The sequence below is a fragment of the Uloborus diversus genome, chromosome 7 (genome assembly GCF_026930045.1).
Source record: "Uloborus diversus isolate 005 chromosome 7, Udiv.v.3.1, whole genome shotgun sequence".
Classification (NCBI taxonomy): Eukaryota; Metazoa; Arthropoda; class Arachnida; order Araneae; family Uloboridae; genus Uloborus; species Uloborus diversus.
Window position 1 is genome coordinate 126,890,837 of NC_072737.1, and position 27,963 is coordinate 126,918,799.

At 33.9% G+C, this 27,963-nt stretch overlaps 2 protein-coding genes across 9 annotated transcripts in view; both read left to right on the forward strand.

Annotated features, from left to right (window-relative positions):
• The window catches only part of LOC129225945 (platelet glycoprotein Ib alpha chain-like), a 78,303-nt gene extending 74,904 nt beyond the window's left edge, over positions 1-3,399 (forward strand). For all 8 annotated transcript variants that reach the window (XM_054860493.1, XM_054860494.1, XM_054860492.1 and 5 more), the window contains one exon: positions 2,942-3,399. In XM_054860493.1, coding sequence (XP_054716468.1) covers positions 2,942-3,252 — 311 coding nt within the window. In that variant the 3' untranslated portion in view covers positions 3,253-3,399. The remainder of the gene's footprint in view (positions 1-2,941) is intronic.
• Positions 3,400-14,318: 10,919 nt separating this feature from the next.
• The window catches only part of LOC129225938 (carotenoid-cleaving dioxygenase, mitochondrial-like), a 53,229-nt gene continuing 39,584 nt past the window's right edge, over positions 14,319-27,963 (forward strand). The window contains exons 1-2 of the mRNA XM_054860485.1: positions 14,319-14,423; positions 26,971-27,229. Of these exons, the coding sequence (XP_054716460.1) occupies positions 14,336-14,423; positions 26,971-27,229 (347 nt within the window). The 5' untranslated portion in view covers positions 14,319-14,335. The remainder of the gene's footprint in view (positions 14,424-26,970; positions 27,230-27,963) is intronic.

Below are 27,963 nucleotides of genomic sequence, written 5' to 3' on the forward strand. Positions count from 1 at the left end.
TACTAATTCATTTGATCAAAGATATTTTTTTATAATAGAATAGAAAATATTTCATTACAAAAACATTTCATTTTTCACTTTGCCCCATAAAAAAATGAAAATTTTCCACTTTTTTCAAAAACGAAAAAATACTATTTCATGGCAAGTTTTTCTGTAAAATACAATGTTCTTTCTTCATGTTCTGTAATTTTTGAAACAACTTTCCAATTTATTCCTTTTGAAACAGTCCACTTACTGTCTGACCACGGATTGTAGACAAACATCCATTTTCAGCCGGAAATGGACGAATCTATTATTTTTTACCGATGTCAGCTTTTGCAGAAGCAGAGTCTCATTCAAATGAGCGGAATACGCGCATCAAATATCAAATTTTTACTTTTCCCCCTTACTCACATAGATTCGTCTTATCTGGACGTTTGAAAATTCCATGCAATCCGTGGTTGGACAGTATCTTAACTATTTCCTTTACCCTACATTCCTCTACAACAGCTTATTTATTGTCTGCTTTAGAAAATCTGTAAAATAGCTTATGTGACTTCCTATTTTCTAGGCATGTTGAAATTTTGAAATGTGGACGAATATTATTACATTTAGCACAGTGTAATGAAACAATAAAACGAAAAAAAAAAAAAAAATAACAGAATAAGTACGAAATAGACATATTTTTGTGATATCATATAGCTATTAAAGTCCATTTAAGCATCCTTATTTTATTGGGGCATGGTTTTAAACGTATTTTATTCTCATTTGAATCAACAGGCTAGTTGTAATTAAATTTAATTCAATGCATTATTTCTCCACTTAATGAAAGATGCCTCCCATTACTCACTGGAACTCACTAAATTTGACGACTTTTCTTTACTTTTTTAGCTGACTTTATTACCCTTAATAGCAGTACCCGCACGGCGATGCCCGTGTTAAGAATTTAATGAAAGTCTGTTGAATAAAAAAAAAAAAAAAAAAATCCACCCCCCCCCCTTCTGATGTGAAATGATCATTTTTCTTCAACTAAAATGCGTACACACCTTTTGCAAAAAGCTTTTAAAGTGCCTTTGGAATTTAAAACTATATGCCAAAACACCTAAAAAAGATTAACAGTAACTTTAAAACTCAAAATACTCCTTCAACTATATTAGTTCATTGCTTAAGGTGCCAAACAACCAGGCTACCGTAACTCTGCCCTTTGGCGAGTGAAGTGGTTTTTTTCTGCAATTTAAAATGTTTCGCCAAATAAACAATACTATAGTAAAAACGTTATAAAAAACGATCACAATTGAATGATACGACGAATTAAATTATTTACTCAGATAAGTAACTATCTTCTACTATAAGAACAAAAACAAACCTTGAGGAAATTCTCAAAACAGAACCCAATAGAAGAATCCTACAAAATCAAATTATGTACCTGAATATCGAAAAAAAAAAAAAAAACCGCATTCAAAAATTAGTTCGCTGACCACAACAGTTCCAGAATAGCGTAGCGTCTGACCCGTGCGGCAAGGTTCCTTGCAGCTATCGACACTATCTGCCAGCGCCCTCTCGATGAGTTACCTTATGCCGCCATCTATTAAGAATTCATAAAAATAAACTTACCACGCCATCTATAAGGAATTCATAGATCCAAATATTTAATTAAACATTTATTTTGCAATTACAAATATTTCGGTCAATCCGATTTCTAAAAAAAAAAAAAAAAATAACCTATAGCCTTCCTCAATAAATGGACTATTCAACACAAAAATAATTTTTCAATTCGAACCTGTAGTACCTGAGAGTAGTACTTTCAAACAAACAAACAAACTCTTCAGCTATATATTATTATTATAGATATTTCAGTAACGGGGACACGAGGGCAAATAACTTATGCATCCAGAAGTATGTTTTACTGTATTTTTTCGAATTCTACCAATTTATTTTTCCCCATTATTACAATATCGTATGGATTTCCTGGTGAGAAATAAAATATTTTTGTTACTTAAGTAGTCGCAAGTTTAAAACAAAGTTTTTTTACTTTAATCTTTCGTTAGACTGACAAAAAGTGCAATCTATCTGAACAAATGGAAAAACAAGATGTAACGTGATACAACAAAAGAGTTATCACATCAAAAAAAAAAAAAAAAAAAAAAAATGAATTTTGACATCTTGAATTCAAATTATGTTTTTCGCAATCACGAGTGTGTGAGGCGTGTGTGTTTGTGTGTGGGGGCATGTGTTTGTGTGCAGTGCTTATGTGTATGTGTGTAGGCATGTGTGTCTGTGTGCTGGCATAAGTGTGTGGGTAGTTGTGTGTATGAATGTGTGTGTGTGGGGGGGGGGTATGTGTATGTGTGTAGGCATATGTGTTTGTTTCTGTGTGCAGGCATGAATGTGTGGGTAGTTGTGTGTATGTGTGTGTGTGTATGTTTTTGTGTGTGTATGTGTGGGTGTCTGTATGTGTGTGTGTGTGTAGTTGTGTATGTATGCGCGTGTGTGTAGGACATGGATGCAACCTGGAGACGTCTTTCGCTATAGGAGCAGCATCGTGAGGAGCCCGTCGACGGTGATGGTGCGGAGGGTGGCGGTGGGAAAAATCAAAAGACGTCAAAAACATTCAAATGAGAACAATAAGCAATCGTGATTGCTTAAAAAAAAAAAAAAAAAAAAAAAAAAAAAAAAAAAACCCACGAAATTTAAAAAAAAAAAAAAAAAAAAACATTGCCAATTTTGGAAGGAATGTAATAATTTTTAAACTAAGAAATTAAGGATTTCTTTCAATGTGTAGTCTTATTTAATGCATAAATAACGTGATCTCAAAGGTTGGAAATTAAAGCTGTCGCAGGATTTTTACCGAAAACCTGTCCTGTACATAAAATGCTCTATACTTTCATGCAAATCTGAGAGTGTCTGCTTTGTCTATTTTTGTATTATTTGTTATTGTGAAAGTTTTTCTTTCCGCTTTCAGCGCGTGGAAGTGACACAACGACAACAACGACGGCGAGCACAAACGCGACAACAGAAGAACCAGTACCAACTAATGCAACAACAGAACCGCCTGAAACAGAACCTACAGCAGAACCTCCTAAAACAGAACCTACAAAAGAACCCACAAAAGAACCTACAAAAGAACCTACAAAAGAACCTGATGTACCTAAACCTGAAAACATCGAGCCACAACCACAGCAAGCAGAAAATATACTAATAGCAAAAAAGTCTAATTCTAAAGACTTCACAACAAGTTATACAACTGAAAATGAAAAAGTTATTGTATTCTAGTAATATTAACTCACGTTGAAAACACTTTTTTTGAATGCTACTGATGATTTGCCATATTGACGGATATAAAGAGAAGTATTAAACTGTCAGCGAATGAAGGAAAACTTTTATTTGTTAAAACTTTTTATTTAATAAAAAATAAATATGCTTTGGCGTAAATAGTCTTTTTTTTGCGGGGGTGTTTTAGCAAATTTAAATGCTTACCTTTAAACGAAACCTTAAATTGTTTAATCAAGCAAAATTCCCGTAAACACTGAGAAGAGCAAAGGGAGCGCTTTGCTTTTTTCGAACGATATTGGATTCGCAAAATTTTAACATTATTGCTGATCTGGCACTTTTATTACTTAATCTTAATATAAATCATTGCTTAATCTTAAGGATAATCTAACTATAATCTATCTTATCTTAGGAAAATCTTAATGATAATCTAACTATAGCATGCGCAGAGGCCGAGAAAAATTATAAAATCTTAGGAGACAAGAAAAAAAAAAAGGCATCAGGAAAATTATTTCTCGGAGTTTACAGGAAAATTCAGCGTAACATAGCCTCTGAAAGATTCCTATCCTGGTTTGTTTTGTTATTGAAATTGAACGGGGAAGTTTACCTTGTTTCCGTTGCAAAATGAATGTCAAATTATCCGACATGAAAAAAAGAATAATATTTTTAAATTAACTTCTTCAGCTAAATAATACATTTATTCATAGGGCCATTAAATTACATTAGTCAACAAAGAAGAACTTTTTGTCTGCATTCTGGTTTTAAGTAGTCAGCTCCTACTAATTTTGGGTCGAGAAAACAAATATGGTAGAGGATTTTTTTAATTAGCTCTTGTTTTCAAGATACATAAAAGCCCACTGCAGAAAGATGCACAGCAACCACACATTGAGTTAATGGTAATGTTAAAAGGGGGAAAAAATCCCGTGCAATAAATGTTATTAGGGTCCTGTTTTACTAAACATTGCTTATTTTTCGGAAAGCAGTGGTTGCTTTTGGCTTATTGCTGTAAACGCTTCCTTTTGCTGTAAACGCTTCCTTTTTGTATGTCAAAGAAGGACCATCTCTTGTAATAGTTCAGCAGCATTTGACGAGCATTAACTCAGCCCAATGACCCTCATATCTGCGTTCCATTGTAAATATATCTTGGTGAAACCTTTCCTCATGCTCACTACTCATAGCTTTAGTATTTAAACAAAATATCTTGGAAGATGTGAACAAAATAGAGTTACAAAGACACATCATTCATCAATGGTCACATCCGTAGGGATTGTTTAACTCAGGTGTTCTCAAACTTTTTCTGCTCTCGGCAACCTTTGAAGATTTACAGCTTTCTGACGGGACCCCCAGTCCATCTCTAGTATTTAAAGTAAAGATAAGGGCACCAAATACGGGAACTCTGAGGTTCATAACCAAGTATCTCGCTCATTTATGATTGAATTGACTCCGGCTTTTGCATACTCACCAGATGACTCATAAAAACTAAGAAAAAAGGTAAACCAAGTGAAAATCAAAGTTTTAATTATGTTTTTCATTAGTTTTAACAAAGATAGACGATTTTAAAAATTAAATCTTCTAAATGTGCGTTTTCTACAACATCGAAAATTTTTCGAGAGAATTCCTCCCCCCCTTCTCTTCCTCTCATAAACATCATCAAAAAACTTCTTTAATTTCGTTTTCAGTGCTTCAATTACTAAAAAATTGTACGCGCGAGGTCCTTGAAACCGCCTACCCTTGTTATCGAAGGTTGGCTTAAATTACATTTTCGGAGCACTAACTTCAAGAAACTGACGGTGCACTCACTTTTAACAAAAAAAGCCTACAATCCGGTTTTTTAGGTTTCAATTTCAAAAAATTTCTAGGGATAACCCCTCCGAATCTCTTTTTCCCTAAACGTCACTTAAAACTGTATTTTCGAGTTTAAAATTTGAAAAAAATTCTGGGGGAGAGCCCCCTTTCTCTGTCGCAAAACATGAAAAGATGATTTGGGGCAACAGTTTATTACTTGTAAACGATAGAAAAAGGTACTGTTAAGACAGGAAGCATAAGTTTTAATAGGGCGTGCGGCCTCGTCGAACAGCTAAGACTGCTGTTCGATGTTCGGTTAGCCATGGATGCGATGAGGTTATTGATCTGACTTTGAGGAATACTGTTTCACTCCTCAAGAAAAGCAATCTCCAAATCTCGAACAGTAACAGGCGGCCTCTGTCGCGCAGCAATACGTCACCCGATCATGTCTGAAACATGCTCGATTGGATTCAAGTTAGGAGTGCGCGCTGACTATTCCATACGCTGTAATGTTTCCAGTTTCAAGCATGTTCTCCACCAAACGAGCTCTATATGGTCGGGGATAATCATCCTGGAAGACAAAGAAATCTCAAATGTCTCCAGCGTAAGGGATGCCACGAGGTCACAGTATCTCGTCTGCATACCTTCGGCCCGTCAAAGTGCCATTCCGAATTATATGCAGACCCGTACGTCCGTTTATACTAATTCCACCACATACCATCCAACCAGCTCGTCAGTTTTGTAACCTTTTACGAACGAATGCGGTGTTATTTCAAGTGCCCCTGTCCCTCCATACCAGAATACGTCGGGTGTCACACTCCAGACTGAATCGGGACTCGTCTGTAAACAGCACTCGGCTCCAATCATGTTGCTCTCAATCTCAATGTTCAGCAGCCCAACTTCTTCGGGCCGCACGGTGGCGTGGGGTCAACGGAATGCAGACCATTGGCCTACGTGTAGAGAGCCCTCCCTCATGAAGCTGATTACGTACTGTTTGGCTGGACACCCTTCGTCCTGTAGTCAAACGCAACTGTCTTTGCACCTGCGTTGCATTCTGTGTTTGGTTTCGACGGGCTGTTAACCGTATATACCGGTCATCAGTTTCTGCAGTGGAGCATGCCGACTTTGCCCTGCTCGACGTCTAACATTTTCTGCGTCTTGGAATCGATTTTACAGCCATGTAACAACACTTCTGGCGACTCCAACAGCGTCCGCGACACTACGTTGTGTTTGCCATGGATTCCAGTCTGCCTATAACACGCCATGAAATGGATTCCGGTAAATCACGTTGTTGAGACATTCTCAAGTAACCTTGTCTCAAAAACAAATACTGCACAATCAATTTTCAGAGTTATAGCAATAAAACAGCCGTTTTTGCAACATCCCGATTTCTGCACCAATCTCCTTTTTCTGGTTTTTGAAGTCATGAACTTTGATTTACATGTAATGTTTTCTTATTCCGTTTCCTGGTAAGTTTTAAATTATGGATGATTCATTTTGTGTTACTTATTGGTATACATCTTTGCGTAATTTTGTTAAAACCATGTGCTCCCCTAATTGTTTTGAGCAGTGTACTACAGAATTGCGTTCTTTTAGTTGACATTTCGAAAAATTTTGGTTAATGACCCCCGAAGCTCTCCCTCCATTGACATCACAATAGATCACCTAAAACTGCTTTTCGAACTACTACAATCCTGAAATTTTTTCCCGGCCCCCCTTTCCTGGACATAATTGAATATAATATACAGTTGTATTTGTTTGTGCTAAAGCCGAGTAATATGACTCCCTGCTAAACCAGAAGCTATATCTTCTCTTTTTCTCTCTCTCTGCATATTGAAACATGCATTTTAAACAATTCAGGGATTTCTCTTAGTTAGATCCCAGTTTTTTTTTGACCTAGCGACGGCATAGCGCACCCCTTCAAATGCTACAGAGCAACCCCCAAGAATGAGTCCCCAGAAAAAGATGAAAACCCTGTCGAATTAACTTCCCTGAAAATTTCAAAAGGATCATGGCTGTGCCATGAATCTCCTTTGTAGGCATCCCTTCGAATTCTAGCATTTCCCTATCAGCAACTACTGTATTCCTTATTCTACACACACTGTGATTTTGAGGGTGGTTTTCAATTACAGCGAAAAAGCAGTAATGGCGAAAACTGGATGATTAAAAGCAAAGCAATCGTATCTGTTCAGTAAATTACCGTCCATTAGCCAGGGCTAAAGCAGAAATACATGAATTACACCGCCAGCTCAGTCATTTCCTGTCGAGTTTCGTGCTTATTAGCACTCATCAGCGCGGCATAGGAAAGTGACTGAGCTGGAGATGGAAAACTTCTTAAGGAAGCCAAGAGGGCCAAGCAAACTGGTAACTAAAATAGAATTAGCACAGACCAGACGAGTGACCGAAGCAATGGTTCGGTTCAACTCGAAGATTGTTGGCAAGGCATAGTATATTCAGTAAATTACCGCCCATTAGCCAGGGCTAAAGCAGAAACACATGAAATTTTTCATGTATAATGCAGAAATACATTTTATTTTCATGTATTTCTGCTTTAGCTCTGGCTAATGGGCAGTAATTTACTGAATATACTATGCCTTGCCAACAATCTTCGAGTTGAACCGAACCATTGTTTCGGTCACTCGTCTGGTCTGTGCTAATTCTATTTTAGCTACCAATTTGTTTGGCCCTCTTGGCTTCCTTAAGAGGTTTTCCATCTCCAGTTCAGTCACTTTCCTATGCCGGGCTGATGCAGGCACGTAGCTAGAACTTTGTTAAGGGGGGGGGGGGGTCCAAGGTTGCACGAACTTCAAAAAAGGAGGCATGCTAAAGCAGAATTAGTAGCTGATAATTACACAAGACTAAGATAAATGCAATTAAAACTGATTATTAAAATATGATAATTAACAAAAATTAATTAAATAATTGAAATTAATACAGTCATTAGTTAAAATTAGTTAACAAAAAGTTTATGTTAAGTGGTAAATTAATTATTGTCAGTTTGTAAATTAACATTAAACTAAAAGTTATCACATACAAAGTTTCCAAATATGGGTGAACCTCTGTCCCCCTGAAAATAAGTGATATATTTTCTATTAATAAAAAGGGCACAATAAAAGAAAAACGGAAAACGAAAACTGTTCTAGAAATTATTTGGAAAATGCATGCGATAATTTAATAAAATATTAAAGCTTTGTAATATATTTCAACAAAATATGTACATTTGTACTTATGCCATTTTATTTGAAAACTAGAAAGTCACCCGTCAAGACATGACGGGTGAAAATTGTTTCAACTCTTCTTCATTTGAACGAAGCAATTGCCCGTTTGGTGATATTTTGATAGTTGAAATTTTAACTCTTACACCAGTGGATTAACCCTAAACTCCAGTAGATAGCGTTCATTGTTTTCGTTTCTTCATTCCTCTGATATGACACAGTCTTACCAGTAAAACTGTTCAAGTTACCGATCGAGTTCAGCCTTGTCACAATAAAGTTTTTCCTTGCATGTTAAGTATTACCAAAACATATTATCGAATTACATATCACGCCGTGGTACGAATTCACTGTTGAAACACGCGGGTTACTCGGCATTATTTATATGAGGATGAATAAATCTATATCTATGGAGTCGAATGTATAACTATATGAATGTTACATAACGTAACCCTGTCCGATTTGAACAACATTTCAGGCAAAATCCCACAACTCTCTCAACGAAAATATTAACAAGGTTTCATTTAAAAAGCTTGAATTAGTTTTTATTTACTTACATTTATAATATTCTTTTGATAACACGAAATAGAATGATATTTCCAATCTTATCCGTTTTCTAATTATCATTCCTAATCATCCAGAGCATTTTTTAAGGAATTTTCACTAGGCGACACAAGTTAAACATAAAGGATGTAACTTTCCCAACAATTTTTTCTTTTCTTAACAAACGTCTGTCCATGGACCTTTTGTTTGTCGGATGTTTTGGACCTGGTCGTTTTGTCCATGGACGTTTTGGATTTGGACGTTATGTCCGGCATTCATATATCGTCGCCTCTAAGTGGTATTCCTGTAATCAGCGCTGCTTGTTCTGAGGCAATTGTATGAAGAACTGCTGATGGTTTAAGAGGAAGCCGATATGAAGATGAACGCCACCGTAAATATAATATTAATGTAGTAATATATAATATTAATGTATAATATTAATATGTTAAAGGGGTCCGGGGGTTTCTCCCCCGGAAATATTTTGAGCATTTAGTCTTAAAAACGTATTTTAGGCGATCTTTGGTAATGTTCGGTGGCGGCAAAGGCGTAGGAGGATTCTGACTCTGGAGGGCTCGGAGGCACATTGGAAAATAAATTTCCATCTGATAGAGGGGCAAGGGTTCAGAGGTTGTCCCCCAGATATTTGTTGCATTTAAACGCAACTTTGAAAGGCAGAGGGTAGTGTGCTCAGCAGAAATTTGTAGAAATTGAAGCCTTAAAAACAAGATTATAGCTCTTAAGGAATATCTTCGACTGATTTAAAAAAAAAAAAAACAGTTCTTTTCTTACATTCAAATTTTTTTGATATTGAAGATCTAAAAACGCAATTTAAGACAAACTTCGAAGAATTTTGTGAGAAGGGGCAGTGGCGCTACCGTAGAAAATTTTGGAATTTTAGTCTGAAGAACACAGTTTTAGATGATCTCTGGTGATATTGCGGCGAGAAAAAGTTCAGGGGGCTTTCTGGTGGAAATGTTTATAAATTAGTCTTAGAAAAGCTATTACATGTAGATATGAAACTTTGCTGTGAAAGTGTTTCGAAATTGAAGTCTTAAAAACGTGAATGTAGACCATATTTAGTAACGTTAAGTCGTTAAGGGCGCTGCAATTTTTCAAAACTGAAGCTTCAGAAAAGCAGTCTTAAAACAATTTTCGATGTAGTTAGAAGGCGAGGTGCTTGGTATCTCTTGAACATTTTGCGTAACTGAAGCCCCAGAAACGACACTTGAGACTCTCTTTAATGGTTTTGGAGGGTTGAAAGACTTTCCGAAGCGTAGCATTTTGAAGACTTTCTCATTTTAAGACCTACTAGGAAAGAGAGAAAAAAAAAGGGGGGGGGGGGAAATGAAAGAAATAAGAGCTGTGAGATGTGATTAACTGATAAAAAGTCTACAATTACTGAAAATATTTATTTTAATATTTTTTTCCCTAAAATTTTGAACCTATAGGGACTTTATTCTTAAGAATGAAAAATCATAAAATAATTAAGTTCAAAATAAATAAATAAAAAGCCTAAGCAGTCAACAGTCGGTACTTTTTTTTTTTTAAATTAAAGAACTATTTTCCTTATCTTCAAGCTTTAATGGAATTTTTATATTTCAATGTAAAAATAGTTTGAACAAAATACTCCTATCGAAATATAAACTTAACATTATATTTTTTTCTCGAAATCCAATTGAACCTCCCACCTTTCTTTTTTTTAAATAATAGCAACAATGAAATGTGAAAAAATATTGCAGGATAACTAACCTCATTTATTTGTAGAAGCCATCTAAAAATGTCTATCTTCCCACTTTTGTGCACGCTTTTTCTTCTGAACTGAAAGATAACTTATAGCGGAATTTAAAACAAAAAGAAAAGAAAAAAAACTTGCGTTAGTGTAGAGAACCGAAAACGGAGTACAAGCAGGTTCTGTGGTGCAAGCAATGATATTCTGCTATATACGCACTTTCCCGCTAGAAAACTATGGTAACGTACAAGTTTGTTTTGTACGTTACAACGCGCGAATACTCTTTTCTTTCACAGGGAGTCATCAAAGTTCTCTGGAGTCATCGTGCATCATGGTGGTCTTTGGGGGGTGTTTGGGGTTAGGTGTCTTTGGGAATTCCTCATTTTGCCTGCAGCTTCAGATTCAGGCAAAAGACACGAAAACAGGAAATGCTTTTGCTGAAGGCGAGGGCTTCATTGAGGGAATCGATTGAAGGGGTATTAGTAGGATTCTCGGACAGATGGTCGTTGCTTAGGAAAGGGGGAAAAAAGGTTTTGCAAAGATTTAAAATCAGTTTACAAAAATGAGGAGTGATCAAATACTGGATTTTCCAATGTCGCCCAGTGATTTGATTTTTCATCTTCCAGGCGACAATTTTTTTTCACTAGGTGACATTGGTGTCGCGTAGTCCCTATATTAAAAAATGCTCTGTAATCATCAATTAAAAACTTGAACAAACTATTAACTCTTTGAGGGACAGAGGCTTCCTTTGTTGCAACCATTTTTTATATATATATTTTTTCTTTCTTAGCTGAAAAAAAAGAGAAGCAAGAAATAAATGGTGTTCTCAAGTGAAGTCGCTATTCCTCAAAGGGTGAAAGCTGTTCGAAAAAATTTTAAATATCGGAAAAGGCGTATTTCCGTTTTTTATCATTATTTTTTTCTTTCTAACGGGGCTGTGTTAGAGGCTTTAGCCTTTTGCGGAACAAGTGCGAACCAACGATATGGCATCCAGTCATTCATATGCCACCATTAAGGCGCGGATGTGAATGTCACAGGAAAATTTGAGACCCAGTTTCCACCAGATGGAGACACCTGAGCTCTCTTCGATGTGAAACTGCAAAAGGAATTTAATTTTTTCAAGAGTATTCACAGTCAAAGTAGATTAAGAGTATAGTCAGAGTATAGTCATAGTAAGAATATAGTCAAGAGTATTCAAACGACCTAAGGGATATTTTACATGCCGATTAATGGAATGTATACCTAATGAATTAAATTAAGCATCTGTGTAGTTTTATTTTAGCAACATGTTGTTAATTTCAACAGCAATACATATCATATTTTACGACGCAGGTAATGATTTTTTTTCTTCAATACGATGTTAGCAAAACACTCTACTGCAAGAAATAGTAAATATCTTTAGCTTGAAGAAAATAAGTGTTTAAAAAAAAATGCAATATATAAAAGAAAAGCTCAGAAACATTTACCTCGTATTCACTTTTTTTGTTTCTTTGTTTGTAACTCAGTTAATAGCGGAAATTTTCACCTAGTAATTTATAGTTAAATGCACATGCCTGTTTTTTGTTGCGTTTAAAGCTACCTTCACAATTTACAAAAGATGGATCCATAGATGCTAATTAAATAACTTCTTAGTACAAAGCTAGTGAATAACAATCAGAAAATGTATTCCAATGATGCAAATACAAATATGTTTTATGGAACAACATCGAATAAGATTGTTTTTCGTCAATTAAAAACTAACTGTTTTTCTTTTGGGATCATAGAATCAGAATTCAGTAAGATTTAAAAGTAATAATTTCTAATAAATTACTTATTACACGCGATAATATGACCGAACTTGTAATTTTATAAACTGATCACAGTAAAATATTCCAGTAATTTTCAATTTAATTTTTCTATAAAATTTTGATAACGTAAAAAGTTTGTTACATCAACTTCAAGTTTTATTTATTCATTTATTTTATTTATTTTAACTTTAAACACGAATTTTTTTGGGGCATTTAATATGTTCCATGATCATGATTAAATATTGGGGGGAAAACATCAGTAAAAAATCTACGTAATTTGTTACTCAGAAAGGAGAGAGATGTTAAAAGTAATCTAAAAGTTCAAATAAAATTTTTATCAAAATATAAAATGAATCTGAAATGAACCATGCCAAAAATATAGAGTTAAAATGAAAAAAAAAAAAAAAAAAAAATCAATAATTATTTTTCTCATCCTCAAACACACGAAATGTGTAGAATTTCTTTTTTCGCTGCTGGCTTAGAATCTAAAATTAGTTTTTATATTTAAAAACACATTAACACGTAAAATTGCTCGTATTATCAAGAAATCTTTAAAAGGGAGCACTGCGACTTACCTAGTTTGGGTAAACTTAATTTTCTCTTGCATACAATTTTGTTCAAGATATGTTTCCTATAAGTATGACGTAGATAAAAACTGCGTGTTAAAACAGAAAAAATCGGAATTCAATTACTGATTCATCAGGAACGCACCTCACTCTGGCTGTCTTTCGTGCAACATGCATCTACGAAATCCACGAAAATCAAAGAGACCAAAAAGAAAAGAGAATGAAATGAAGAAAACCACGCCAATGAGACTGTGGAATACGGCGGAAGTGGCAATAAATGCTTGTTTTTACTTTGTCAATGGCAATTTGATGGACCAAGGAGAGGGGCTGAATTTCAAGGTCACAGGACCCAGCTGGTTTGAAAGTCGAAAGGGACATTTCCCCGTTTCGGACGGAGTAGGTGACACAGCAAAAAGCAGACGAAAATTGGGAACCTGCAGTTGTTGCACGAGGTGTTCGTGTTCTGAATTGACTCAAGCGCTGAGAAAATTGCCGATTACTGGGAATATTTAAGGGGAGAGAATGCTGCGTTTTATAAAATCATTATCTTTCGGAAAAATTTTGTTGATGCGAGATGCAACAACTGAGAAAAAAGGAGAGGGGTCTTTCAGGAAGGGGGGGGGGGGTCCGGACCCCATGGACCCACCCCTTGGCTACGTCCCCTGGCTGATGAGTGCTAATAAGCACGAAACTGCAGTCCTCGGCTGGAAATGACTGAGCTGGCGGTATATTTCATGTATTCGTATCTGCTTTCGCCTCTTCCGAAGCAGAAGAAGGAGAAGTAGAGGGTTTTTAATTGCAATTTGTGTTACGGTATATCTCCGTTCAAAAAAAAAAAAAATCATAATGACATTTTTAGTAAAATTTAATTTTTAATCAAATTACGGTTTAAATACGAAATGTATCTTGGCAGAAAAATTTAAAGCAAGATAGATGTGTGTGTGTGTATGTGTGTAAAAAAAAATAAATAAAAACTGAGGAATGAAAATTTAAAAATTATTGTCAACAATTACGAAAAAATTTGCAATTTGAATCCACTTCAATATGATTCAATTAATTAATATCAAACTTGCGTCAATATTAAGTCTTCGGATAAATTTTTCCTTTTAAATATGGATCCGAAGCCAAAAATTCTAAAATAAATTTAAACAACAATGATAATAAAAAAAATTAATAAAAATTTAAACATATTTTCATCTGCCGTGAATAATAAATTTCATCCACATCTGACAGCTTCTTGTAAATTTTCCTTCGGTAAAAAGCATTTGACATCAACAAAACATTTTAAATATGCTCTTTTTCCTTCCACATATTGAATACTAAAAAAGCACGTGGATGAACGGATGAAGCGTTGAACTTGAAAAGCTCCGGTTACAGATAAATCAATAAAAGACGGAAAGGTCGCGTCAGCGCCCTCTGCTGAGTTTCGGAATAGCTGCATTCAACGTTTTTCTCGAGAGCGGAATGGACCAGACATCTGCTTCTGCTATTTTTCCTTACCTGAGATCCTGCAAAGAAGAGTGTAGCACACCGATTTCAGGCGAATCCACAGGTATGTTCAGGGGGCATTCAAGGAGTGACGGGGGTTGGAGACCCTGGGTGAATTTTCAGACAACATCCCTACGAAATGTGTTTACTTCCAGCAGCTGTTCAAAAATTTCCAAGGGTCTGTGCAATATGGATTCTGGCATTTTATACAGACACACACATACACGCACATTTTTTGTATTTCTCAGTGGCGTAGAAAGAAAAAAAATTATAAAGGACAGAGTAAATTTGGAGGGGGGAGGGGGAGGGGCGGACATGGATAGTTTTAACCCTTCTCCACGGTCAAAAGGGAAAATTTTTTGAGTATTCAATGAATAACAGCTTAAGATATATGCTGAATTTTTATTTATTTATTTATTTATTTATTTTGATGGAAAAAATGCATTTTAAAGTGTACTTTTCGGAAACGTAGGAAAAACTCAAATTAAAACATGACAAATATACTGTTGTTTCAACTGTTTAACTGTGTAGTAGACTATTTTAATTCTCCAATTTTGGAATAGGAATTGATTGATTAATGGTTAAATCTAATTTATTGCTCAAAGATGAGAGATGCATAACAATGTTTTTGACGCTTCAAAGTTTCATCATAAAACTTTCCTTTTGTTTTCTTCCCCGTTTTCTTTAATTGCATGTATATAAAGACACTATAAAAGAAGGTTTTACGTGAAAAAATATAGTAAGATTCAAATGTTTTAACTTATAATTTATTTTAAAATTTAAATTTTTGACCATCTTTTGTGGTTTTTATTTTAAAATATAACAACTATTTTTCTTTTGTTTTTAACTTCGTTGCCGCAGCATCTAAAAAGCACAATTCATTCTTAATATAATTGAAATGCCTGATGGTAACGACTTTTAATCCTGAAAGAATAAATTAAAGTTTGGAAGCACAGCGTGCTAGTCAATTCGGGCAAGACGTAGTTGGAACTGTTTCAAAATTTCAAGATAGCTATAATAAGACCTCTTTTAACAATGATTTAAAAAAAAAAAAAGTCATAATCATTTACAATTTTGTCTTAACCTGCAGAAGATGTTTCCCATTATCTTCATCGTTCACCTGCTATTATTTATATTCAACAAGAAGCTCGTCCAGAACTAAAGAAGCGCACTTTTCAGCTGGTCATCATCGATTTTCTAATAGTAATCGTAAATTTCTCCCTCTTGCTTGTTACAGGCTCAAAGAGAGAGAAAACGATGAAAATACAAGTGCTCTTTAACTTGAGTTAGTTTATGAAAAATTAAAATCATATTGTTCGCAATCACGCGTGAGAAGAAAAAAAATGGCTTGTCTTGAATTCAAATTATGTTTTTCGCAATCAGAAATTGCGATAGGACCCTACTCGTTGGGTTTCTTGTTTCTACTTATGGCTTTTATCGCAACAATAATTTGAATTCAGGATCAGTAGCGTAACAAGGGGTTGGCAGGAGTGGCTCTCGCCAGGGGCGCAGCAGCTAGGGAGGCGACATTTCCAGTTTTTAAAATAAATAAATAAATAAATAAATGTTGTTAAAAATTGATCATATAAGTACAAAAATGCTAAATAAAAATAAAAAAAGTCTCGCAAGAAAAAGAGCTAGAGGGGAAAATACATTGCTATAAACGGAACTGAAAAATGTTTATTCTCATTTGGTTCAAGAACGTACATTATTTATGTTTCGTAACGAATTGCAAATATTATTGGTTTTATTGAAGTTTTGTGAAATTTGGGGGAAGATAACTAAAATTTTTGGGAAGGGGAGGATTCTGAATATGCCGAAAGAAATTCCAATTTTACTGAATGATAAAATTCGAGTATGCACAAATATACATACATAACATCTACTGCGAAGGAAAATTGAGCATCATTGAAAACAATTTAAAAATAGAAAATAAGAATATTCAGGTTTCAATATTGTCTCCTAATTTGTCGAATAAATTAGTCAAATTTCCCCCAAAAAATTTTGGGGAGATCATGTGACCTCCGGCGAGTTTCCTTCGGCACGACGCTGAGGGGGGGGGGGAGAAGGCGCAATTTCTTAAGTTTGCCAAGGGCGCAAAGAGCCCCAAAATACGCTACTAAACAAGATGTCAAAATTCAAATGAATATTATGGGCTGAATGATGGATGTTATGTGCTGGATGTTGTGTGCCGGATACTGTTTCGCATAAAAAGGCTTGTGTAAAGTCGAGAAGGCCAATAAAATAATTGTGGATTCCAAAGCACACGAACGTCGGCACTATAAGCATATAAATAAAAAATAATCAAAGGACGCGGACGCCATTCAACGGTCAAGTGAAAACATTAAGCAATTTTGCTTTAAAAAAAAAAAAAAAAAAAAAAAAAAAAAATAAATTTTGACTGCCAATTGAGAATGCGAAAAATGTAATTTAAATTTATCAGAAACAAATTCATGTAAATAAAGCTTTTAAGAAAATATTTTATTTTAGCGCACTTATTTTATAAACGATCTCAGTAGTATTGCACGCTTTATAATTCATAATTTAGAACAATCTATTCACTCTACTGATTTGCTACACTTATTAAATATCTTTAAGAATTTGTGCGTTAACTAAAGAGAAAAAAATACAAGCCAAGTAGTTTAGAATGTTATCAAGTACTACTGAATGACTACGCCACTGAAATAGTTTTAAAATCGATACACACGTAAGACAAATCATAAATTCAAAAACAAAATAGAAGGATCAACAGTCGGGACCCATTCCTTTTTAACCAATCAAGGAACCAAGTAAAATTTGAATGCTTTTAAATTTTTGTTTATCAGATGTGTGTATCGATTTTAAAACTATTTCATTGGTGTAGTCATTCAGTAGTACTTAAAGTACTTAATAACATTCTAAACTACTTGGCTTATATTTTTTTCTCTTTAGTTTTTTTGTTTTTTGTTTTTCACTCAGTCGGGTTTTTTTGTTTTTTATTTAATAATTTTCTATTTCACACTTCTTAGTCAATTTTCATTGACTTAGTTATTATGATTATAAGAAGTTGAAGAATTGAAAGAGTTTATATCGTGAGGTTTATTTAGTAACTTGCAGTAGACTAAACTACTGATCATTTTAACTCGGCTTAAGGCTACATGTACTTGACCTTTAGCAGAAATGCCCGAACTTAAGTCAACCACATCACAGCTATATAAACAGCCTGTATAACTCATGATGACGCGAAATCGGAAACGTCGTCAGTCAAATCTTTCTCGCAAAACTAAAAAAGCCCATCAAGAAAGCACACGTCGCGAAACTCAGTCCCTTGAATCAAAGCAAAAACAAACGCAACATGTTAAAGATTAAAATCGAATTTGTAGACTTGGGTAAACAAAAAATTCATGCAGTGAAAACGCTACCTGCATTCGTCGCTCGCTGTGTCGCACGCAGGTAACATGCGACACGATCTCGAAATGACAAAATGGCGGCTGATTGTTGATATAATGAATTTTGATGACTGTGATGTTTTTAGTGACGCTCCCAATGTTAAGACAAATCGATTGACGTAAGAATTATCAAAATTGGTCAAGGCGTTTAGCCTGTATAACGCCACATAGGAACAAACATAGACTGATAAACACATTACTCTCCTTTGCGTTGCGCATGCGCAGTCGGGTAAAAAAAAGATATAATGTAAAATTTTATTTATGTTGCATTATGTTCTGGATTATTCAGTTCTTTTTTCAAGGGATCCTAAAACTTTGTCTCCCTTGTGGCATTAAACTCTGACTTTCGGTCAGTAATCGTAGTCAATGACACCACAAATATTCATAATATTTCAATTGTCTGAAGATACAAGATCCATTAATGATTCTAATCGTGATTAAGGTTTGTAATAAAGCTGTAAAGCAGAAAATTAGCTTCTTGATTGCAGTTGGACTTATAGTAAATTAGCTGTATTGCCTGACGTTGCACGGTCTATCTCAAAAATAAAATTTGATTCAAGTGACGCATGTTCAATAATGTGGCAAAAAGAAAAAAAAAGTAAATTTTCCCATTAATGTGCAGAGACGAGCAATTTTATGACTCAAAATTTAAATCTAGACCTCTTAGCAATTATTTAAAATTCCAAAACTTCAGTCATTTTTTTAACGAGCATCAGATACGATCTTTCAGCGTTGACAGCAAGCATCATTGCATTGATGAGTTTCATTTTCAAAATTTCAGAAAAATATTTAAAGACTTAGAATAGAAGTTATTCGAAAATTAAAGCACATCAAACTATCAAAATCTTGTCAATCTGTTGTGTTCCATAAAAGTTATTAAAACTGGCAGAAAACGCAGAAAATATTTTTTTTTAAAGAAAAAAAAAAAAAAAAAAGAAAGAAAAAAAAAACAAAATTAAACTTATTTTCTTTTTGAACACATATGAACAAAGTTTTCACTTATTTTTTTCACAAATAACTATAACTATTACGAAACAGACGGCATTTTATTAAGAAAGACCTTCTCTCTCTCTCTCTCTTTTTTAATTCTTCATGCTTGTTATTTATTACTTTTCTTCACAACAATATGGTCTGCTACGAATCAGTCTGCTACGAATCAACTTTATTCGCAATTCCAGAGCTCGTATACGCTACCTTGCGGTAATTTATAAAATTGTCGGAAAAGGTAAAACATTGTGTTCCAGGTGTATCATTTTGGGCAAAACAAGCAGATTGTTATGTGTATTTTTTTTTATTTGCGTGATTCACCATTTGGATTCAGCATTCGCAACAGCGTAACGTCAAAAGTATCTGCTAAAAAAATGTGAGTACACATTTTATCTATCTTGTTCTGAGTGAATTTTAATAAATATTAGTTTTTCATTTCGATGAAAAAGAGCGGACTTAATAACATTGGCTGGGCACTAGGGCCATGCTGAAAAATTACTGCTTTTTCCTTAACCTAATTCCAAGTAATTGATTTAAATATCCTTATTACTACAGCATCTAGTTGAAATGGACAGTATGCAAATAAATATTCTTGAAAATTTTTATCGCTGAACGGATTGAAAAATTCAGAAAGAACGTTACAAATTTTAACAATAAAAAATAAAAGTTTGGAGTTTTAGGGTTATTGTTTTAGTTTTGTGTGAAAGAGAGAGAGAATAATAAATCTTGACGAGATTTCGCGTATCAGTTAAATCATTTCCATGACGAATGAATTAAATGCGTGAAGATTTAAAACAGAACTGCCACTACATATCCCAGAGCATTTTTTAGATGATTTACACAGCATAGCATGACAGAATTTTATCCAGTTAGTTGAAAAATAGAAACATATGAAACTGGCGAGAATTAAAATACATCGACTCGAAGAAATAACTCAATTACATAAATAAAACAATTTGCGCCAGCTAAATAAAACAGTGAAATATCATCTTCTTCTTTTTAATATCAAACCATATGGTCATAGAAATAAATTATTTGACTGTCTTACGGTCAAGTATGTGCACTATGTGACCAAAAAGTCATCAAATGCCGGAAATGTCACGAAACTGGACATAATAAGTACCAATGAAGAGAAAAAACAGTACAAAATGAAAATGCTGTTCTAAGTGAACCAAAAATTTATGAATATCGAATTCAACATCGTGAAAATGGCTGCTTCAGAACAACTTACTGTGTGTTCTGCATTAATTTCTTACTTTCGTAATACTTTTTGATTTCTCATCGCTTTTTACATGGGTCAGAATAACCAAAAGACTTTAAAAAACTTTTCAAAAGAATGAAGAACAAAAAAAAAAAAAATCATACATACGAACACAAATTTCTATCATTTACTAAGCTTAGAAGCAATTTATATGTTACGACGTGCGTTTGTTTTACCCTTTTCATCCGCCATTAAACAGTGACTGCAGCGTCCCCTATAGTTTGTTGGAGTTGCGAATTTAATTTCAATTCCGTGAACAGAAACCGCAGACGATACTTCAAAATGAAGATATGTGCCTCGTTTTAGATTATAAAATCAATTTAAAAGGAAGAATTTGGGGATGTTCTTTTTATCCCTCGAACTTTGGGTAAAGTTCACATTCTGCAGGTTTTTAAGGGTTTTAACATGCGGCAGAAATCGAAAAATACGACTTTTTTCCGCTGAGATATTCGCAAATTTGCGAATTTACGATTTTATATAAAATTGGCATAAAAATTCCGGAATACATTTTTCCTGAACGAAATGTTCCCCGGCACCCCTGACAACGTGTATTCAAATTTCGAAAATAAGCAGTTAAGGCGTGAAAAAAATTACAGACAAACAAAAATTTAAAAAAAAAACCTCTTTCGCGTTAAAATTAAGAATTCGTTCAAGAAAGATTTTTGTCTTAAAAATAATCATTTTGCTGTTTCATTAATCTTTTGAGTTTTATTGAAAGAAATCCCACAATTACAAAACATTTTGTCATTGGAAAATCAGCTGCTGCTTTGGTGAGTCTACAGATGCAACCCCAGCATTGAAACAAATTCATTTACTTATTTCACGACTGGAAAGAACTTCCTTAGACGTTTCTATGTTCCGGAAATGAAACGTGAGAAATGCCGGCTAATTAATTATTAATGAAGGGGACGGTGTATCGTATTGCTTGATTTTTTTCTTCATGTTTAAATTGATGTGCAAAAATTTGGTTGTGTCTTTGCCTAACATACACACATTCATGTACTTGATAATGAAATACATTGCCGTACATTTTAAAGACAAATTCGGTAGTGAGAAGCAAATGGATGTAAGTGGACATTTTCAAGTTTTGAGTAAAACACGTTTAAATATAACATCCTAGGTAGGGTTTCAATGAAATTCTTTTCTAAATTATGTTGTATAGCAGCAACTACCAGGGCTACTAGCACCATCTCATGCCGCAAGACAGAGGAGAGGTTCACCTACCATGTGTACTGGTTATGTCCAAATTTTTAATTTTGCTACTTACATCCCTTTGCTTCTCACTGCCTCAAATGTAATGCTACTTTGAATTTTTGTAAAAGTCATTTTAGTTAAAAAAAAGTTTTTTAGGTAATGCCTGATTTCAAAATGCGTAAAGATTACATCATATCTCTAAATGTTGTAATATGTTGTGGAAGTATTACGCGCAGAAAACAAGCACATTATGCAATTTAACTCAATGATACAAGACAACAATTGAGGCAGTGATAAGCAAAGGGATGTAAATGAACTATTTAAAGTTTCGAGTAAATCGCGTTTAAAGTTCAGATCCTAGATAGGCTTTTGTTACATTTTTTTTCTAAATCATGCTGTACAGCAGCACCTACAAGGGCTACTAGTACTATTTCTTGCGGCAAAGCAGACGAGAGATTCTCCTATGATTTGTACTGGTTATCTCCAAATTTTTAATTTTGCCTCAATTTCATTCCCAGAAAGAAAAACGCGTTTTATTTTCATTTCCATAAAATTTGAAAGCTTTAAGTCAATGTGCTCAATGAGCAAGAAATTTCACCAGAACTAAACGAACTTTAGTTCTAGTGAACTTTCTCGCTTATGAACATCGATTTTGAACAGCAGTTATATCTTATTTTAGGCTCCAATACGTAAAATAAGCACAAAGGAATTTAATATCAAAATTTATGTTTTCGAAACTATTAAGCACATTTAAATATTTGCTGCACAAAGTGAAAGGAAAATATGTTGTTTTCCCATTTCAGTTCAATGTATGAGCTATTTACTTCTCGAGAAACACTGGAGCGCCCCGGACTTCAATTTTTGTTAGAGACAAACTTAGTTTACCGATTGGAATACAGAATTTTACCGAATTTAAAATACGAGCATGCACTCATTACATGCATCTAATGAGGAATGACATTAAGCATTACTTTAAAAAAATGCTAAAAAACAAGCAAACAAGTAGGGGAGACCGGGGCAAGATGACTATGCTAAGAGTTTTTGCTGTTTATTAATTTCTTTTTAAGGATAGTAAAATTAACTTTACATTAGCTGCTAGAGTAGTTCTTTGTAGCATTAAATATATTGCCATTTAATTTTTCAAATGAAAAAAAAAAGAAGAAGGATATTTTTATTTTTTCAGAATCTTAACAAATCGTCATCTTGCCCCAGTACTGGGGCAAGAGGACAACACTGAAAAAGGTTGAACATATTTTATCTTTTGAATATGTTACGTAGTTTAACAAATGATAACTGTGTTTTTACATCTTACAAAGTATCAACATTAAGCATAATGTAAAGAATTATGCGCAATGTTGAAGTGTGCAGCTAACGGAATATAAAAATAAAAATGCTATTTTCGTAATTGCAATATTCCTCCTGCCACCACTCTTGGCATTTACAGCACTGGATCCATTCTTCGGTTGGAGGATCACAATATTCCTCTTTACAAGCAGAACACCTTATAGCACCATCCTTTAAAGTTGATGCAATTGGATTGTTTGGGTTGAATTGTATAAACTTGGGCTTATAGGGGAGCCTGGCGAACTCGTCATCTTGCCCCGGACTGCCTGTTTGAAATGTTTCATCTTCATTTCCATAAGGAAGGTGATTAATTGACGTTTATTTATGGTAATAGGTAGTATTTAAACTAAGCTTCTCATAAATACTAAAGAAGCACGATATATCTTATCTGTATCTGTAGCAGAACTTATTTACACATGCATAAAACTTATAACGTGGCAGCCATAAACAATCAGAGCTTCAGAACTTATACAAATATTGCGATTTCAGTGTCTCTATACCATTGCTGAACGAACGGTCTATGGGAGAGCCAGTAGTATCCAGGTGATGCTGTTACGTAGTGGAAAACGGAAAAAATAAGACATTCGTCATCTTGTCCGAGTGGAAAACGGAAAAAATAAGACATTCGTCATTTTGCCCGGCTCGTCATCTTGTCCCGGTCTCCCCTACTAATCGCAATATTGCAAGCTATCTAGGAATATGCCGAATCATCAGTAAACTATACCGAATAAGGAAATTCGAGGAGGTCGCAGTGACTTCTCGTGACCTCCCATCGGGGTTTCCCTCTGCAATCCAGTTCGCTCCACACATTTATTTTGCAGTACCTCTGTCAACGTTTCAGAATGCTGCATAATTTTGTAGCATCACTCGGTCAATGATTCACAATGCTTCAAAAATGAACATTCTTGAAGTTTCGATAGTATTTCCGTCAAACAAAGGTTGATGTAGATTGTCTCTGATGTTAAATCACACAACGTGTGGAAAGAACTAGATTACAGATTAAATGTTTGTCGTGAAAAAAAAAAGCTTACACGTTTCAGCATTTTTAAAAAAAAAATGAAAAAAAAAAGTTTATTTTTCTTTAATTTTGTGAATTAGTTATTTTATTATGTGTTATAGTTTCGAAATTATATATTTTTTTAAATCCGTTCATTCATTTGTGCTAACCCTGTACATGATACACCCAGAGCGGGAGGAGGTCATTGTGATATCCTATATATAAAACAACAGTGAGATATCCTATTGTTGCTTTCAGACCACGACATGTGCAAATAAAAAGAATAAGTTAAGGTAAAAAAAAGACATCAAATTGCAGTCTCTGAAACTTTTACGCATTATGATTCAATAAATTTCAACTATACCTTCTTTTTTAGAGAAAATTATTTGAGCCTGAAAACAACAGTGAGATATTCTACTGTTGCTTTCAGACCACGACATGTGCAAATAAAAGGAATAAGTAAAGATAAAAAAAAGACATCAAATTCCAGTCTCTGAAACTTTTACGCATCATGATTCAATAAATTTCAACTATACCTTCTTTTTTAAAGAAATAGTTTAAATTCAAACGGTTTTTTTTGTCAATGTCAAGCGGAAAGAAATAGTAGGGGAAAAAAAAAGAAATGAGTTGCAGCAAATTCCTCCAACTTTTCTCCCTCATTGAATAAGTAAAAAGAAAATGCAAATAAAGAATGAACAATCCCAAAAACGTAAGTTTAATCCGATAATATCAAAAATAATACCATTCCTTTTTCCTGCTGTAGGTGCTGATGTTAAGTTTTTAAGCAATCGCGAATTGCTCAATTGTCCTTACTTGAGCAAGGTTGATGTTGCTCTGATTTTTCAGACCACTATGACAACGGTTGTTTTTAATACTTATTTAGAGAAAGAAATTTTAGTTGTCATAGCTACAAATACTCTGTGGTTTGATTTTATCAACATTTTTTTTCCTGGGCTTTACTCAAGCAGACTTTATGTTATTATTATTATTATTTTTTTGGTGTAAAATTAAGGGTGTTTTTTATGTTCACTCAGAGAGTGACATTTTTGTCGCTATAGTTGCAAACTGTCTGGGTTTGATTTTGCTCATTTTGATCTGCGCTTCAAGCAGACTACACGTTAAAAAAATTTTTTCGGTGTAAAATTTTGTTATTTTAAGAAAAACCCCCTCCATAGATGAACTTGAACAGCAAAACTTCATCAAATACAAAATTTCCAGATTTCTAATTCCAATCATTTAAGATCGATGCGAAATAAAAATACGCAACGTTATGAGCTGTAAATAATCTTAATGATGAAAAAGGGGTTGATATCGACCATAAAATCTTAATCCTCAAAATTTCTTTTTTTTATGAACATGACTCGTTGTACCTTTTTCAGAAAATCACCAGTCATGATTGACGAGTGCAAATTTCTTGGTCATTTCCATTTCATTTGCAGAAACAAGAAACCCAACGAGTAGGGTTCTACTGCAACTCGTTTCTTTGAAAATCAAAATTTATATTGAAAGAGTCAAAATTTAGGTGATTGTTTCTTTTAACTGCTTAAAATTAAACTATTCAACTCAAAACGTGAAAATTTAAAAGGGGTGTCCTGACCGAGATTTCTCTCTCTCTCTCAAAAAAGAACAAAAAGAAAAAAGAAATAAATCGAATCAGACTATTTCCTAAAAAGTTTTTAGGTTGAGCAAGACAAACAGACCAAAAGACACAAAAATTCAACTTGCATTTTTTCTTTTTTTGTAAATTTTTCAATGCTCATTTAATTATTTAATTTTATTTTTATTGTTTTTTAACGATGTTTTTATCATACAGAGAATATTCTTTTGTGTGTTTTTTTTTCCGCAAGAAGAAAAAAAGAATGAAAAAGTAACAGAAATGTGCAAAAATAGGAAAAGAAGAAGAAGCGGAAGAACTGAAGTAATCCAAAATGATCAAATAGCAGATGAAAAAATGTTTGAAGGTCAGCTGATATATGGAATATCATTTTTCGGAAAGGGTATCAATTTCTCATCTTGCAATACAACGTCTTCCTTTCGTCGCTCAAGATTTACTGTTTGTTTCGCTGGGACAAACACATTTTTTTTTCAATAAATATTTTATATGAATGAAAACAACCCTTTTCTTTTAAAGAGAGAAAGTTTTCGTTTTTAAAATTATCTTTTGAAAAATATTATTCTCATTCTCAATCTTAATCGGGAGACTTTTTATCTCAAAATATTCCGCTTTGATTGTTTAATGTTCTCAAGATTGGTATAAAACTTTAAAAAAAAAAAAAAACCCTCCGGAGAACAAGGTCACTGATCCTAACCTTGCAGTTTCATAACTATTCATTGATGAATGTAAATACATAGTTATAGACATTTGCAACAGCAGTATCGAAAAAAAAAATAAATAAATAAAAAAATAAACTGTGCTAATGTTGTTCACAGTTAAGATATGTACCAAATGATTTTAACAACAGTTTAACAAATTTATATTTAACAGAATCTAGCAGAAAAAGTGAAAAAACCACGTAATAAATAAACTATTAATTAGTATTTAAACAACATCAAATGTATTCCCTGAAACTTCTGAGAAATTTTCATTCAGCAGAAATAGACGAAAAATGTCTTCATAAAGAATTTAATAGAACATTGGAAAATAGGATTTAATTTTGAATTTTTTCTTGATACGGTAAAATTTATTCTGTTTCATTACTTACTATTTATTATTATTATTATTTCTTGTTTCTAGAGACATTTTGAGACAAGACTCCTTTTATGCTTTCTTCTTTTTTCGCTTTTTATTTTCGAATAATACAGGCTGAACATCTTATCGTGCGCTAAAATTAAAAGCTAAAATCAAAGTTAGAAGAATCCTCATATATATATATATTAGCCAATGATCGAGTAACGTTCCTACGTTATCAGCAATGAAACCCGCGCCACAGCATGATAATTTGATAATATGTTTGGGAAAGGCTTCATTGTGACAAGGCTGAACTGGATCCGGTAACTTAACTGTTTACTGGTAAGACTGTCATTTCAGGGGAATGAAGAAACGAAAAAGTGGTCAACAATAAACGCTATCTACTGTAGTTTAGGGTTAATCAACTGAAGTTAGGGTTAAATTTTCAACCATCAAAATATCATCAAACAGGCAACTGCTTCGTTCAAATGTAAAAGCAATTTTCACCCGTCATATCTTGACGGGCGATTTTCTAGTAAATAATAATTAGAATAATTTTCAATCACGTAGCTTGAAGTTACCCGGAATTCTTTCGCATTGAAAAACTGGTATCTTTTCACATTGGTACAAAAAATTGTAATTTTTATTTCTATTTTTTGCTTCTAATAATTATTTTGATTTTAAACTCCACTATAATTTTTTAAAAATTTATTTAGCTTTCATTTTAAATAGGCGAAATACCCGGATGGCTCAAAGGAAACCTGGTACGGATAGGATCTGGTCTTTTAGAAGTAGGCCCTGACAAGTACAACCACGTCTTTGATGGCTTAGCTCTGATGCATCGTTTTGAATTTCAAGACGGCCAGGTGAAGTACCAAAGTCGGTTTCTCAGAAGCGATGCGTACAAGAGAAATATGAAAGCGAATCGAATCGTTACCTCAGAATTTGGAACTCGAGCTGTTCCGGATCCTTGCAAAACTATCTTCCAACGGTGAGTAATTCAATGCGCAGTAAAATATTTTGAGAAGTTTTGTTAACCTTGTGTTTTGCAAGGCAACGTTTAAGTGTGCAGGGTGTCTCAGAATTTTATTTTGATGTAAAATCCAGGTGGGAGTTCAAATGAATAAGTAATAAACTGTGTCAGTTTCTAATTAATTTAACTTAAACAAAAAAAATTGAAAATTTAGTTTTCAAACCAATTTTTTTAATAAAATTAATGTTCTATTTTTTCTGTCAAAAAAAATAATAACAATAAAAAAAAAGCTTAGAGACGACAAGAAAAGGAAAGAAGGAAAGTTTTGAAAAAAAAGGGTGTCCCAGGGTTGTTGGGAGAAACTTTAAGGGGTGTTAGAGGGACAAAAATAAGTAAGAAATTTTGAAACACATGGGGGCAAACACAATGCAGATAGCTCTGCATGCACACAAAGTCAAAAGCTGAAGGGTGTGAAACAAGTTGCAAATACATTACACAAAGACGATTTTACCCAACCTTTTTAACCGACTTCAAAAAAGGAGGTTATGATTTCGTCTTGCGACTTTTTATGTATGATTTCGTATTGCTCTAAGAATACTGGACCGATTTGAAAAATTCTTTTTTTGTTTGGAAGTGTATGCTTCCCAGATGGTCCCATGTTAATTTTGTCTGGATATGATGAGGGACCCCGGAGGAATCTAAGAAACTTTTAATTTCATACGCTGTGGTTACAAAGACCAGCTTTCGTCAGC